General features: G+C 37.0%; 1 protein-coding gene across 1 annotated transcript in view; it reads right to left on the minus strand.

Moving 5' to 3' along the window:
• Positions 1–4,509: 4,509 nt before the first annotated feature.
• The window catches only part of WWTR1 (WW domain containing transcription regulator 1), an 89,769-nt gene continuing 77,144 nt past the window's right edge, over positions 4,510–17,134 (minus strand). Inside the window, exons 4-6 of the mRNA XM_026701595.2 lie at positions 9,750–9,883; positions 8,474–8,586; positions 4,510–6,815 (exon numbers count right to left, since the gene is read on the minus strand). Coding sequence (XP_026557380.1) covers positions 6,631–6,815; positions 8,474–8,586; positions 9,750–9,883 — 432 coding nt within the window. The 3' untranslated portion in view covers positions 4,510–6,630. The remainder of the gene's footprint in view (positions 6,816–8,473; positions 8,587–9,749; positions 9,884–17,134) is intronic.

Consider the following 17,134-nt stretch of genomic DNA (forward strand, 5'->3'; position numbering starts at 1 on the left):
TGTTGATGTTGGCAGCCTGCACAATTAAACTCCTGGAATATGGATTTTTGGACCATTTTTAGATAGATAACTGGGTGGCAAGAACAAGTTCCAATACTTTGGTCTGCTTTGAACATGTGCAGGTTTGTTGTAGAAATCAATGAACCGGAGGAGCAAAAGACCTTTTCTCACCTAACAGCTTTTATAAGTGTTGATTTCAGTTTTATAAAAACAAACAGAAAAAAATGGAAGGCTGGTTTGTTGATCCACCACCAGTGGCGAAGGACAATCATAAACTGAAGTAATATTTTGCTGAATCCACTGGGTGGGTAAAGCCATTTAAAATCAATTCTGCTTATTTGTCTTTGAAATTAGTGAGAAGTCAGCCATAACTTTTCAGAGTTATTTCAGTGGGACTCGGAATAAACCAGTTGTCAGGATGGAATCCAGTGTTCTTCCTTTTCTTGTATTTACTGTATATACAGTAGTTTTGACAGGAGTGCAATTTCATTACTATTTATCCAAGTGGTGAGGATTTGTGGTTCTTCGGATGAAACAACAGCTTCTGATTTCAGCTGATGTGCATGCAATTCATACATAGATTAACATTGTGTCCAAATACGGACCCATTAGGGCATTACTATTTTGGATCATTCACCTTGCTGTCCTCTTCTTCATCTCATGCTTAGTAATGTCCTAAGCATTAGATGCACAAGAGAACAGCAAGGGGATTGAACCAAAATACCATTTTCTTATATGGATTTTTGTAAGTGTTTGTGTAACTCACTTGGCAATTTGTAAAAAGTCACTACTCCCATCAAGCAAGGGTTCTTTAATTGAGGTTCAGTTAAAGTATGTATATATGATTCAGAATCTAGAGCCACCATTCTGGATTGCTTTAATTTGCGACAATATATAGTACACAAGTCCCAGCTGGTGGTCATTTAGTATTCAAATGAAATGGTAAGCCTGATGCCTTCATTAATGAGCCATGCATAGCAGAAATAAGGGTTCACACTCTTCTGCCATTCTTGGATTGACTGTAATCTGATTTTTGAAAAGGTGACTGTTAACTAAATGAACCAGCATGACACCATGAGCTGATCAGAGTTGCTAATTGTTGCTGACTGATTTACACGAATCTCGTCACTGACTGCATTCTTTAGAGAACAGCCTGATAAGAGTTTCATGAATGGGACTCAGGTAGGTCTACATTGCTCCTTACCCTGCAATGATGCTAAACTCACCAGTCTCTTCACTCTGCCACCTATTTTAGCTGGAGATTCTACCACACCACCAGAGAACATACAAGCTGGACATCCCAAGACAAAATGATTGTACAAGATACAGTCTTGTACAGGGAAAGGCTAGATGACTGTGGCCAGAGTTGGGACCATTATTAGATAAGAATATTAAATTACTAAAGACCATCTACTTAGTGAGATTTTAGATGAGTTGGGTCAGAATTGGAACTTCAAAATATGGGAGGGAGAGATGTGTGATGGTAATGGAGTAAGCTAAAAGTGTGCCCCCCACCCAATTCTGACCAAAGCGTTACATGAACATAGTCATTGTCTTTTTAGTGGCAACACTCTTATATCTATTCAGTAGAGTCCTTTTTTCCCCTCTTTCCAAGGAATAAGTGAAACCAACACATAGGGCAGGAAGTTTAAATCAATTTCTACTTATTTTATTTTTTTCTTGTACAATAATAAAGAAATACTTTAAAAAAAAGAAACAAACTCGGGATATAACTGTTTGTTCTGATTTTCAAGCATACACATATGTATGCAAAGTATTCTACACTGAAAACAAATGCTCACACAAGATGGCATATAGCATAACAAACTGATGTAAATAAAAAAAGTATTAAAGTGTTAGCACATAAATGAATGTAGTGTATTAGGAAAACAGAAATACTGGTTTTACCATCCATTTCCATTCCCAAAAGTAAGCATTTAATTTCTCCAACTCTTAAAAAAAACCATTGGCTTCTCCAATGCTTTATTTTCAATTAATTTAACGTCTAATATAGCAGTTTTTAAACATCTGCCTTCAAAGAACTCTTTTGCCCTTAGCATAGTAATTCCTTCCAGTGGTTTAAAGGGATAATTTTCAAGTGCACACAAGGCACTGTCCAGCCCTGTTGGATCTCACTTTTCCCTTTCATGAACTTAAAACAAATTCCACAATACAATCCCTATTGCAAAAGGAAAAGTTTTCTTAATCTATCTATTCCATTTCTGTACCACCATTTTGCCAGGGGGTTCATGATAGCATATAGCACTTTATTCCTTTATTCTCATAATCACCCTGTGGCATAGGACAGTTAACAAACAGAACATGGCTAGATGCTCAGAATACATCATCAAGGAGTGTGAACAAGTATCTGGGTCTCCTGAGTCTTAGTTCAGGAATAAACACTAGACACCATGCTCATTGCACATCAGCAGGGCAAATTCATTTCAATGAAAGTTAATTTGAATTTGTATTGGAATTCTTAACCTACTTCTAAAAAAAATCTCAGAATTTTCTAGAACTCAGTTTGAAAAACAATGGCCTCAAAACTTCCCCTCACTCAATATTAAAAACTGTTATCCATATTCCATAACTTCTATACGGTCAGCACTGGAGTGAGCCTTTCCCTAACTTAAAATCCTTGAATGGCCGCATGATTGCTCCACTGCTATATGTTTTTATTGCTGGCAAAAGTGTAAAAAATAAAGTAATTAAATACCACAAATCATAGTCTTACACTGAAATTTTACGAAAAACCATTATATCAGTAAGAAATCATTGTGGGTAAAGCAACCCTTAAAAATTAAAACAGGACTTTGCGACATAAAATTGACTTATTCATTCATTTCTCTCATTTTTGTGATTACTGGGATCTCCCCCTACCTCCAACCTCTACTATTAGATGCTTCACTCCTCAAAAATAATAGTTCTGACAGTTTAAAACAAAACAACATTGGCTTTGTTCTAATGCTGCATGATGCCTTCATATGTTAACCTAGTTGCTCAATTTAACTGTCTTATATAATAGTTCTAAACCAGCCTTGGATCTGCTACTCCCTGAATTTCAATTGGTCCTATGGGACTGAATTATGGAAATCAAATCCCAAAAGACTTGCAGGGCTCTAAACTTGTCAGTCAAAGTATCTATGCACCCCTATTCAGAAATTATTCCCCTTGAGTTTCTACTCAGGGCTAGGAAATTCTGCTGAGAGCTGTAAATGTAAGTAAGGCATACTGCTAGTTCCAATGCAGCTTCCCCTCACCCCAGTAGAATGGTTCAGCATTATTTCTATTTAATATATCTGGTCTCCAAAAACCCACTAGGTACAAAATATAAATAAAATGGTAGTTCTTTTGTTGGCAGCTAGTCTTCTAAGATTTTTCTAGCGGGCAGCTAGATTTTTCAAACCTTGTTCTGGTGGCTCTAGGTTTATAGCATTTACCTTCATCATGGTGAGGAATATGGATAAAAGTATTATTTTCTCATATGTATTCCCTATTCACTTATTTATGTACTTCAATTCCAGAGTTATCACAGGTATGGCAATAACAAGCATCCCCAGTGATTTCTTTGAAGAAGGAAATATGCACAGAATTCCTTCTGCTTCTTATAAAAATTATAGGCTTACCAGATTTAGATTGCAAAAATTTAGATGTGGATCATTGAATGGTAGCCAGATGTGGTGTTTTCTATATCTCCTGCTACCATTTAATGGTCATTTGGATTTTTGCAGTTTGCTACAATTCTCTACAGTAATGTGTTTCAAACTGTGGAAACCCCAGGGTTCCATGAAGATGTAATGGAGTTCTTTCTGTATAAAAGACTGGGGTTAATCCCCGTCCATTGAAATACTCAAATAAAGCCATTTTTTAAAATTACTAGTGCCACTTAACTTTTTTCTGCGGGTTCTGAGTTTTTTTAATTAATAGGATCTGAGCCAGAAAAGGTTTGAAATTTCTGCTCTAATGCTTGAATTTTACTTCTCTACCCATCTTTGGTGCCATATAGGACTAAGACAATATTCTCCTTTCTGCTCCTAACTCTCGCCTAGATCCAGCTGGAGCCTGGATGAAGTTTAGTTCCTTCTCTAAGTCACTTTCATTTTAAGTTGAAGTCATTCCGATTGATGCAGACTAATTCGGGAAAGTCAAATCAAAAGAGGTAAATCATACCACTTGCACAATTTGCAAGAGCTCCTTTGGTGGGATGTTTTTGGTTGTACAAAATGGAACATGATGTTGCTACAAATATGTGGGAAATGTCACTTCAAATATTAATGTACACTATTGGATCTGATCCTTTTTTAGAATAAGTGAGCTACCTTCAATTGAACCCTATTGCTAGCTAGAAGCCCCGTCTGTCACAGCAAATATTACTATGTATGTCTTAAATCTGTAAATCTGCAGAAGTCCGAAAATTGCCAAGCAGTCTGATGCTGAGTGAACAAGAGATCTATGGCAGTGTTTCTGCAGCTTCTTGATGAGCACAAAAGCACTGGCCATACAACAAAGTAAGATTTTGATCTGCCTTTAATAAGTCCTGTTTTTCTAAGCAGGTAAGAAAAAAAAATCAAGAAAGAAGAAAGTTGTTCACATAACTAAAATAGTAAACATCATAGGAGTGTCTGGTTTTCATATCATGGCTGATAATCTTTAAATAGTGAAAACATGCAATAACATTGCTTAAAGACAGATTTCTTGCTCTTTTAACGATTAATCCTATATGTTAAGTGAGCAAGTAAAATGAAAAAAGAAGAAATGAAAATAAAATAAAAGGGAAAGAATGCCCATTGATGGAAAATATTTTCTAGTAGGTGCAAGAATCTGCTAAAACAAACTAATCTACTTACTTATGTCTGCCTTCCCATCCCTGCCCTTATAAAACAAACACAAAATATTTTCTGGGTCAAATATTAAAACTTCACAAATATTGGATTTTGTTTTTTAATCACTCACGATTAAAATATTGTGAAAAGGAAACTATCCTGGTGCATTCAAAACAAAGACTTTCAAGTAACAATCCTCCCACAAAGTAGTGTTCACCAATATTTAATCGATCCACTGAGGTAATCCCCAGAATTGACTTTGTAATACTGCAGCATTGCTATCTGCATTCTCTCCTTAGCCACTCTACAACCTATCTTATTGACTTCAAACTATTTCACCTGCCTTTTTCCTTCACTAAGTTGGAAAATAAGGGCCATAGACTGCCCAGTTCCGTAATACAATGATGACTCTTTTATTGGTACGCTTGAAGCCTAGCACTGTGCTTTACCTCTTTGTTTGGTTTGCATATCACTGATTAAGAGGCTTGTATTAATTATAATGCCTTCCATAAAAAGATATGTTTTCAATATAAAAAAGCTTAATGTTCATAGATTATAAATAAAAACAATTTAAAATACTTAATCTTAGGACGTCATTTGCATTTCAGGCAAAGTGAGTATTTGAAATCCTTGATGCATTCTCAGTCCCAGATATCAACTATTTAATAATCTTTATATGAATAAAGCTAGGAATACACCAACAATATTTTTTTGTCTCATAGGCCAGAATTAAGAGGCAAATGGCTAAGAAGTTAAACACTTTTGCTACACTGAGAAAAAGATGTTGGCTTTCACCTAACTGATAAAAGTGAAGATATTATTTCTAGCTTGTAAAATCTGATCCACAAAATGTATTATTACTAAAAAGAAAAAAAGATAATGTGGTTCTATAAAATTGTTATTGTATTCAATAATGTGAGTTTTTCTCCAGAATTTGGAAATTCAATTTTTTTTTGGTTTGTGTATAACACAACAAAAAATTATTGTTTTTATGATTCATCTTAAAATAGTTTTTAAAACAGCTACATATAAAGTATACTTCTTTAAAATGAAATTAAAAAAGAATGTAACATATATTGCATTTTTTTCATTTTCTATATAGTTTAAAAATGGCAGCAATTAGTATCAACCTGGTTGATTTTATAATGCAGTGGTAGTGTAAAAACAACAGCTAAACTTTTGCTTACTAGAAACCAAATAGCAACTGAAAAAAGTCCCAACAGTAAAGTTTGTGCTTTGCAAGTTTTTAAAAAGTTGCTCTCTGGTTGACTTGGAATTTAAAAGAAAAAAGCTGTATTCCCTACAATGTGAGTTTATTTAAAATAATGATGATTTTTAAAGCTCTTGTAAATAACAAGCATTTGGTGCAATTAAATATAATCACAGAGCTGTATTTGAATGTGTGCTAGGTTTTCAAAACCAAGCTAACTTTTGCAGTCTAAAACTTCTTACAGTCATCTCTCTGTCTTTCATTTCCTTAATTATACACTTAACTGTGTGTAACTGATGACCGTTCAGTTCAGACATGGTGCAAAAAAAACCCACCCCACCCCTTTGTGTCCTCAAAACACATCTAGGAAAAACTTACATTTAATATCTTTAAGCAATTCTATTCCTTAAAACTAGGGATGTATATATTGTATGCGTGTACATTTCAAATGTAAGTTATTGTCAATGACATCCTGATCAAGATTCATTGACCTAAAAAGGGGCTGGAAAAGTCAGCAAAGGATTAGGCTGGTTAGCTGAGGGACTTGAGGAGGCTTGGCCTTAAATTCTAGAAGGAAAGGAAATGTTGGGTTATCAGTTACAACCAGGTAAGAAAAGGTTCATTTTTGTTGAGGACTGATTCCACATCACTAAGGATGGGAATCAGGTCTTCGGACTCTAATGTCCCAAGGTCAACGTTTGTTCCTGGAAGACAGTCAAGGAAGTCAGGGAAGCGTGTCTGTTGGGAGTTGATATTCATGGAAGTCTGTGCTACATTATCTCCTGCAAAATAAAGAAGAAGTGAATTGAGTCATACCATCTAAGACCATGGGTTACTTTCTAACAACTACTTAACAAAACAAATAAAACATCTCATTTAAGTACAATATAGTTCTAAATTATCACGTTTCCACACACAATTTAATATGCATCTTATATATTCAACTTCATATCTTATTACTGTTTTCCACCTTCTTACTGTTTCTTCCTTTATTTCTGTTCAATTTTATTCATTAGACTTATACTTTCATATATTTCATATTACTATATTTCATATTATTACTATTTCATATGTTCTTATCCAACATCATTACTCCTCAATAGACAAACATAGACTAACAAAACACATAACATAAAAACATAAAACTTCTTTTTAGAAAGCGGCTTAACCCCGGGTTATAACTTTTTGTACAGACGTAAATCAAATTCATGCTCAGCTTATATACTATTTCATATCTTATTTAAAATTCTACATTTTGCATATATCTTCTCCCCAAGTAGTTGTTAGAAAGGATGTCTTATGTTCTTATGTCTTATGTTTTGTTTGTGTATTCTCTTTGAAAATTAATAAAATTTGTTTTAAAAAAATAAATAAATAAAACCATGGGTTACTTGACCCAAACTTCAGCTACACCTGTCTAGATTTCAATCCAGAACAGAAAGCTAAGGGTTTTATGAAAAACTAACAAAAATCCTAGCAGCAGACTTTTTCACTAAGGTACCTAGGAAATATGCCTTAACAGTGTACAACTTAAAATTTCATCAAGAAGGAAAGGAAGCAGAAGTGGTATTCAGCAGGTTCTGACCAGTTCTGGAGAACTGGTAGTAAAAATTTTGAGTAGTTCAGAGAACCGGCAAATACCATCTGTGACTGGAGATTTTACAGTCTCCTTCCCCTGCCACGCCCACCAAGCCATGCCCACAGAACTGGTAGCAAAAATTTTGAGTAGTTCAGAGAACCGGCAAATACCATCTCTGACTGGAGATTTTACAGTCTCCTTCCCCTGCCACGCCCACCAAGCCATGCCCACAGAACTGGTAGCAAAAATTTTGAGTAGTTCAGAGAACCGGCAAATACCATCTCTGACTGGAGATTTTACAGTCTCCTTCCCTGCCACGCCCACCAAGCCATGCCCACAGAACTGGTAGCAAAAATTTTGAGTAGTTCAGAGAACCGGCAAATACCATCTCTGACTGGAGATTTTACAGTCTCCTTCCCCTGCCACGCCCACCAAGCCACACCCACAGAAATGGTAGTAAAATTTTTTGAATCCCACCACCGAAAGGAAGGGTAAAGGAACTCTATCAAGAAATCTAAAACAACTCCTTTGTTGGACAGCCACACTCAGATAGACACTTTTAGAAGGCTAAAAAGATTCAGGGGCACAGTTTCAGTATAATGTAAGATTAAAATTGGAGGAAAATTGGAATGTACATAACTTGACGGCTAAAATCAGGACCTTCTTGGTTACATACTGAAACATATGCAATATCAGTCTTATTGGAAATGTTGGGGCTGCAGTTCTTGCGCAAATTGGAAGATGAAGTTTATTCAATAGCTGGGCAATTGAATATTTAATTCAGACAAGTATAAAAGTATCATTGGCTGAGCCTATTGTTTATAATTTTGTCATGAAGAAAAATAGACTTCTTGTTCATACCTGTGTCCATCTCATCTACATTGCTGAGGAAGTCTTCAGGTGTAGTCGGTATGCTGTAACATCCTAAGCCTAGGCCACTGTCTGTGCTCTGCTCCCTGGAATGGTATGGCCCACTATGAATTGAGACATGAAAAGTCCATGGTCAAGACTGTGCCCATCACATGTCTGTCCCCAGAATGGCCTACAAAATAAGAGTCTAATTGGCTAAACTATGGACTCTAGATAGATCTCAATGTACTCCAGTATTTTGTGACTTCCCCTATGACAGGTTGAACACATCTATCTATCACAAAATTTGGCAACTGGAAATCTCATTTTTCTTAAAATAAAATGGATACATTACAAGATATCGTATTATCATTTTAGATCTTCATGGCAATTTGGTAGCCAGTATAACTCAAAGCCCAAAGAAGGTAGACCTAGATCAAGGAATGGAACCACATCTCAATAACAGAGTCTATTCCTTACATGCAAGATCCACAGATCAATCTCTATATTAATTTTTTTTTAAAAGCTTTATAATGAGGTATTGATGTACTAAACAAAGTTTCCTAGCCTTATCATAGGCTCCAATTTTTTATCTTCCAGTCTACTGATCCAACTACCTACAGTACCCAACCCTGCTCTCTTCCTCATCTCATCCTCTCTTTCTCACTGGTAGCTTTTGCATGGGCAAGCAATGTTGACTTGCATCTTTCATCTACATTTGCTTACACTTCATCTTCTTGGCACCTGCTACAATCATTATGCAGGATACATGATTCCCAATCACAATTTCAACTAAGGAGTGGCACCAGTGATTGTCATTCTTCTACAGTCAAATGATGCCAGTTGTTTAAAAAGCAAAAGGCAGTGTCAATCCAAATTTACAGTGACAGAGACAGCACTCCATGTGAAGAGATGCCATCTAGCAGGTGTTTTTCTTAATTATACATAGAATAATTAGGAAATTATCCTAATTTTCTTAATTAAACGTAATATACCAAATTTGTCTTCTCAGGCTAAATGTCAGTTTGGTATCCTATAGCCTTGCCTGCCTGTTCCCATATGAGAAATATCTTTGGCCAATTTTCTACACGTCACTGAAAATGCAAATACAGAGTAAGCAGATCACAATTGATCAGAATCAAAAAGGTTAAATGGCTATTCAATTAAAGCTTTTGTAACTCATAAGTAAAATTGCAACTAAAGGAATCTCTATTCATGTGCTTTAACAGGTAAGCAAAGGCCTTTATCATAGAACATAAAATGACTGGTGGGCAAACACGGTACTTGCCTGTTCAGAAAGGGATCTGATCCATTATTTGTAATAGATCTCATGTCCTGTGTCATGTTAGGTGTGCTCACAGCAGTATGAACAGGGGCAAGGTTCTCAGATTCCATGGGAAGTTGTCTGTACAAATCAGCTTCCTAAATTTAAAAAAGAACACATATTGTCAGTGTTGGTGCATGGACAGCCAAAAATGCAAATTACTGGAGCTCATTTGAGTCATTCACAAACACACACAATCTATCTATCTATCTATCTATCTATCTATCTATCTATCTATCTATCTATCTATCTATCTATCTATCTATCTATCTATCTTTTCCCTGATTTATTAGTAGTAGTTGCTAGTATTTCCTCAATAAAATACAGCAATCTTTTTCATTATTCCGAAAATTGTTTGAGAGATTCATATACATGCCCTAGAACAGAACTGTCAAACTCACGGGCCGTGAGCCAGATGTGTCATGTGCTGCCCACGCGTGGTTTAGCAAAGGGTAATAAAATACTGATACATCATGTGACGATGCCGTGATGACACAAGTTTGACACCCCTGCCCTAGAGTTTTTCAGAATCCACCATCCCCCTGCCATCTTCTAGATATAAATACTATACTGAGGAATCAATGCATCTCAACAGTAGTGAAATTAAAATTATTTTTACTTAAAGATGTTCTACTTAAAAAAGAAAAAAGAAACACCACCTTTTGGAAAGCAGTAAAAGCTAATGTAGAAAAAAGTAATTCAAGATATGAAATGCAGAATAAGTTTTTAAAGAAGATAGCAGGCAAGGAAAGTGAGAGAATATCAGAATGTGTTTATTTTAATCAGCAAAATATTAGAACAACTAGTTCTAGGAGTTTGGGAGGATAGTTGGGAGGGTTATATTAGACAGATAAAAGATAAGTAAGTAAGTAAATAAGGAAGGAAGGAAGGGAAAGGAAAAGGAAAAAATGGGGTGGGGGGAGAACAAGGAACCATAACTAACAAACCTAGGACAAACAATGCTTGGAAAATACAAGAGGAAACTTGGAGGAAAGCAGAAAATCTGACCTGGAAAGATTTCTCATTGGATCATGCCCAGAGAAACCAAGAAAATGTCTTATAAATAAACCCTTTTCTTTTGACCATCTAAAGCCAAAAAACCTAGATTATTGGAAGACCTAACATCAGCTTCGACTAGTAAATCCAGCATTAAACAGTACAGAACTTTGTAGTCAATTTGGAGATACCAACACTGTTTTTATATTTGAAAGAGACTATATACTTTATGTATGGTATGCACACTATTGATTTCGCTATGGTAAGAAGAAAGTATGTTTACCTAAACTGCTTGATTCAACAGATTTCTGTAAGAAATTCAAATGGATTTATAGTTAAGTACAATCCATAGCCAGGAAATTTGCTACAATAGATGAGCAAAAGTTTATATATAAAATTAATATGAAGGTTTTTGCTTTCTATATTTTATCATGAAACTAATTAGGAACAAGCAATGAGATGGGAATAGAAAACTCCATGATAAATATGTGGAAACTGCCATGACTCAATCAATCAATCAATCAATCAATCACACACACACACACACACACACAAACACAGATGGTCTGAGAGTGACACCTTGTGGGGGAAAAAGAATGATGAAAGGGTGCAATTCTTATGGAAAACTTGAGAGAGATTTCTGCTGGAAAAAGGGCAGAGATAATGCCTTTCTGTCATCTTCCCAAAACAAAATGTTCAAAGAAAAACATATAAATATACTGCAGGTTTAAACATACAGCCATCAAATGTTCTTGGCTATAATCCAATGAACTTAATGTGCTCTTCTTCAGCTCCAAGTCTTTCAAAATATTAGAAAAAACATTTGTTTGATTTTGTCCAATTCATTTTGCAAATCAGGAAGGGCACATTTCACATTTTGGATACATTCCAAGGGCACTCTGGCAAAATGGCTATCATGAAAAATGGTTGCTCAGGCTCAAAATGGCTACTATATATAGTAAGCATGGTTGGTGACAAAATTCCCATTTACCAGAAGGCAAGTGGGTAGGGCTGTTTCCCATCAAACTTTAAAGATTCCTAAGTACTTCCTAGATTAGTGTAGGTACTACTCTAAGTAAGTAAAATACATTTTCATACAAAGCAGCCATCATTTATACTTTTTGTAAAAGCTTTATGTAACTAAGTGAATTCATCACTTTCAATTAAAGAACCTCTTGAACAACCAGGATGTAAAGCAACTCAGGAAAATTAAACAGGGTGAGAGCAGATGAATACTTAAATGGGAGACACCCAGGAAATCCCAGGCTGTAGGCTAGCTTGGTAAAATAAAACAAAAAATCTCAGAAGCAAAGGTAAATCTGAACTAGACTTTGCGAAGAAAATAACAACAACTAGAACATTTTAAAAGTAGATTATACTTCGATCAAAAGTATTTAATTTTGTAGATCTGAGATCATCAGGTCTCAGCTGGAAGACAAAGTGACCTTCTCAAAAAGGCCCCAATTCATCATCACTTTCTGCATAGGACATATCCAAGAATCTGAACAAGACCTCCTGTAACCTTTCCCCATTGTGATATAGGTATTATCAATATATCTTGTTTATTTTAATGTTAATCACAATAGGTTTTTTAAAACATTAAAAACTATTTCTGCAAATTATCTGGGGAAAACTGTTTCGAGGGGCGCCATTTTTTTTAAGTAGACAGATAAACCAAAAACATTGCTGAGTAAGTCAAGTTTCTTTTTAAAGTCCACTTAAAAGAAATATTTCATGTCTGTCTACTTTTACAGGGCTTCCCCAACTGGTTCTCTTGAGAGGGCCACCATCAGCGATGTGCCCCATGACACCTATCCATTTTTTTAAAAAGCATATAATTAAAAACAAACCAATAGGAAATGGTCTTGCTGGAAAACAAAGCACCAGTCATTTGGAGAAAAATGGCTCTTCTCCTTGTCACTCGTTTTACAGCTGCACCGTCTAGGAAGCCCTGAACTCAAGTCAGTGGTGGGGTTCAAAAATTTTTTACTACCAGTTCTGTGGGCCTGGCTTGGTGGGCGTGGCAGGGGAAGCAAAATCTCTATTCCCTCCACACTCCTAGGGGAAGGTTACTGCAAAATCCCATTCCTCCCCACCCCGCTAACCTGCTTTCCAGCTCTGTTCTCCTGTGCAGGGCAACAAAGAAAGACCTAGCTGGGACTCAGGAGGCAGAGAATAGATAGGCAGGGCCAGTCAGAGGTGGTATTTGCCGGTTCTCCAAACTACTCAAAATTTCTGCTACCGGTTCTCCAGAACTGGTCAAAACCTGCTGAATACCACCTCTGACTCTAATCCTCCCTTAGGCATGAAAGCCAGCTGGGTGAGTTTGGACCAGTACCTCTCTCTCAGCTCAACCCATATCATAGGCAGGTTGTTGTGGGGTAAATAGGAGGGAGCAGTGACTACAATGCCTTGAACTGTATAAAATAAAAAGCAGGATACAGATATACTTACAGTAATAGTTATGTTACCTTTATATTGATTATGGTTTAATCTTCTTTGAGTACATAACTGAAGAGTCACATGGTTTGAGTTGGGCGACAGATAAATGCTTAAATTTGTTCTTGGAAATTCCAAATATGCCCAGGGGTGGGATTCTACAGGTTCGCACCTATTCACTAGAACCGGTTGTTAACATTCTAAGCAGTTCAGAGAAACAGTTGTTAGAAGAAATTACTGGCCTAATCCTGTAAAGTAGGCAGGAAGGAAACATTCTAGTGCTGCTTACAGAAACTGCCTCTCCGTTAACCCTTATTATATTCTTGGCAGGACTAGACTTCCTGTCTCAGGAACGTCTCTTTTTTCCTCTCCTTTGCTGGTACTTTGCTTGTGTGGAGTGACCATTCAAAGTTACAATGGCACTGAAAAAAGTGACTTATAACCATTTTTCACATTTACAACTGTTGCGGCATCCCCACAGCCAAGAGAGGCCAGGCGAGGAGATGCGTACCTCGATGTCAGTGATGTTGAGTTGGCCATGCCCAGCCAGTCACATTACCAAGCCATGCCCACCAACTAAGCCACGCCCACAGAGCCAGTTGTTAAAAAAATTGAATCCCAACCCTGAATAGGCCCCCAGCTCCAGCCCAAAATGCTTGCCTGCTGCTGTGGGCTTCAATAAGTTCATATTTCTCAGATTTTTCCGGGTGGGCCAGAAATGTTTGGAGATTGCTCCTGCAAGTGCCAGGTAAATGACAGTCCCGAGGACAAGACAAATCACTTTTCTATGGTCAGCAGGTTATCTGGCAAAAGGGTTGCCTCCCGCAGTCCATCATGGTATGCTCACTGACATTTCCTTACAAATAAAGCCACTGATACCTCGGGAGCCTTTTTGATCTGTTGCCTTTTGTGCTGTTGCTGTGCACACCATGTTTGGTCAAAAATAAAATAAAACGAAATGAAAACAACCACCCAAAAAAAGAGGGGGGTGGGGAGAGCGGGGGGGGGAGGGAGAACAGCCAGTGGAAACAAAAGGGAGGATCAAGGCAACTATTTGACATTGCTACAGCATTGAAATGCCTGCTGTGGCAGCAGCTCCAGAACGCCTTCTCTTTCAGAGCTTTCTGTGAAAGCTGCCAAAATGTATGCAGGCTTAAAATGGTTGAAGTACACTAAATTATTCACTGTCTCTGCGCGCGCGCACACACACGCACACACTGGCCCTTGATGTAAACCTTAAAAAAACCCGACATGCCAAATGATTTTAGAAATCTCCCAACACATTTCCTGGAACCTTGCTGGCAGAAATAGCTTGCTACACAAGCACAGCTGCTAAAGTGCCCCTTTAGAGCGGGAAGGGTCTAGTTTCACCCTGCCCCTTATTAAACTTCCGTTCCTTGGATACTGTGATGCACAGCAACAACTGAACATCCAGGCCCTCCTTTGGTATTCTTTAGATGTCTCAGTTTCTAAGATTGCTCATTTCTATCAGTAGCCATGAAACATCCACTTTTTACTAAAATAACATTTCAAGCTTGCCTAGTTTCAGGCAAAACCAAGTTATGACATCTTGAATTTATTTTTTTTTAATTTGTGTGAGTTTACACATAGAAATATCTATAGGCTGACTCAATATTCATGCTGACTCCTTATTACTCCTCCAGAGGAAGCATGTGCTTGAATTAGTTTGAGAAGGATAATAAATGTTTTGCACCCATAAATTCCCAAATTCAAACTCTAATAGACTTTTGACTTGAAATCCTAGAGAGGATCCACCACTCAAGGTAGATGTTGTAGAGAAAGATGAACCACAGAAACTAATCCCTATATGACAGTTTCGTAAAATAACCATCCAGTTCATGAAAAATAATGTTCCTGAGAACAATTACTATTTACTATTTACAAAAAAAGCAAAATATGGCAACACAATAAGACTAAATAGCAAAACTGAACATTCTGATACTATTAGTGAACACCAATTCCAAATGTGACAATAAAAGTAAGATTTTTACCAGATAGCAAAAGGTAAACAATGCTGGAACTAGCCTTTCCTGCAACGGAAGACCGTTCCAAAGTTGGGGTCCCACAACAGAGAAGATCCTTTACCCTCTCCCATATAACAAGCCTCTCCCAGAAGCTGCCATCCTTGCGGGTCTTAATGCTTGAGCATGTTCATACTAGGAAGACGCTCCCCGCCTTAAATCAATCAGGAAAATTTCAAGGTATATGTAATCTGCCATGCTCTGTACAGCCAGTGGCTTGTGCAGGATGAACATTTAGGGTAAATGAGTGTATGCTTCCTCTTTTAGTTCTGGGGTTCTGTGGCAAAGAGTGGGAGGGAGAAGCAGGGCACAGCTGCCAGCTGTTGCTAAACTTGGGGAGTTTCTTAGGACAAAACATGTCAATTATGTCAACAAGAAACAGGTGCCCAGCTTCAAGGCCACAGCAAAAAGTCAAATTAAAGCATGGGAAGGATGACAGAAAGAAGCAGTGGAACTACGCTACAACAGATATAAAAGATAAATGCACTTCATGTTGATAGACAACAATCAAACTGTTTGTGGGGGCAGCTTCCAAGTGTTTACTTATGTACATTTTTTATATCTTTTTATACAAAATGTGTATTCCAACCAAATCAAAGCACTTTCAGTGGTTACATACAATCCCTGTTCCTCAAGAGAAACATTAGTGTAACCTCTATATTTTTTCTGCATTCCTTATCTAGGGTGCTAAGTGATGTATGAATTTATTGTACAAAATGTTATCAGAAAAACAGTGTTGGCATTTGTAAACAATGCTAAGCCAGAAATATGTAATTTCCTACTTTATTGGGAAAGAGTAAGTGCATTAGCCTAAACTGCCTGTTTTCTTCTGTTTGGCTCTTCCTATCAATAAGTAGAAGCTTGTTCTATGGTTTGCTTAGTAGTACATATGAACCAGAAATCTTACTGGTTGCTCACATTTGAGTGAGGAAATGGAAACCAAGAAAGTTAAGAGGAGGTCACACATCCTGCTAAATGAGAAAGGATTTAGCAGTTATGAGTTCTTCCTTGAAATATGTAGGAAAATGGGAAAGCTGTAGTGGGCATATTAATTATCTACAATGGGTCTAACCAGGATGCACATAAGAGATGTAGAGTTTTTGTTTCTCCCTCCCCAGATGTTTTCAGTTTATTTTTTTAAAAGAAAAAAATTAAAATGATCAATATAAGTGTGAAGCACATTTCATATTTTCATTTAGACAACTAAGCCAATTCTCTTGTTCTCCCAGCAGCCAGAAAACAAAAGGTTCTTTTCTAATCTTCTAAAAAGGAAGATAACCCAGAAACTCCAGACAGTTGTGTAGTGTTGGAAGTGTCATTCTGGAGAGGGCTGCTGCAGATGTCCCAAATCTCTTCAGAGAAGCCAAGCTGCTGTCAACCAGATAAGTCTGAGAAGAACCTGCCAGAAACTCAGCACTCATTTTCACCCAAACCCTCTTCATCTACTTGGGAATTGCTTAGCAGCAGATGCAAACACTTTTTCTTAAAAACAGTTTGCAGCGACAGCAGCAATAGCAAAAACAGCAACAGCATTAGTAGGAACGGATTAGGGGACCTAGGAAATTGTTTGAACAGTGATACCCTTCTTCTACCCTTCCATGTTTTCAGGCTTCAGTATCATACCGAGGGCTAACAGGAAGTTCACAAAAATTCTAACAGATTAAGGGCCAAGATTGTTTCTTTTTTTTGAAAAAAAAAATCCTGGTTATATTTAGCAGCCAAAACTAAAACTGCAGGGCCAGAGGACTCAGCGGTACAAAGGGGGTAACTTTTCAAATTAGTCTGCTTGTGTATTGCAATGATTCTTTGTTATTTTTCATCATGTGGGGAATGTTTCATAAAGCAGGTGCAGAGACCTGTAGAGGATAAGAA

Source organism: Pseudonaja textilis, chromosome 4 (assembly GCF_049901715.1).
Source record: "Pseudonaja textilis isolate UNSWEBS1 chromosome 4, rPseTex1.2, whole genome shotgun sequence".
NCBI classification, from domain to species: domain Eukaryota; kingdom Metazoa; phylum Chordata; class Lepidosauria; order Squamata; family Elapidae; genus Pseudonaja; species Pseudonaja textilis.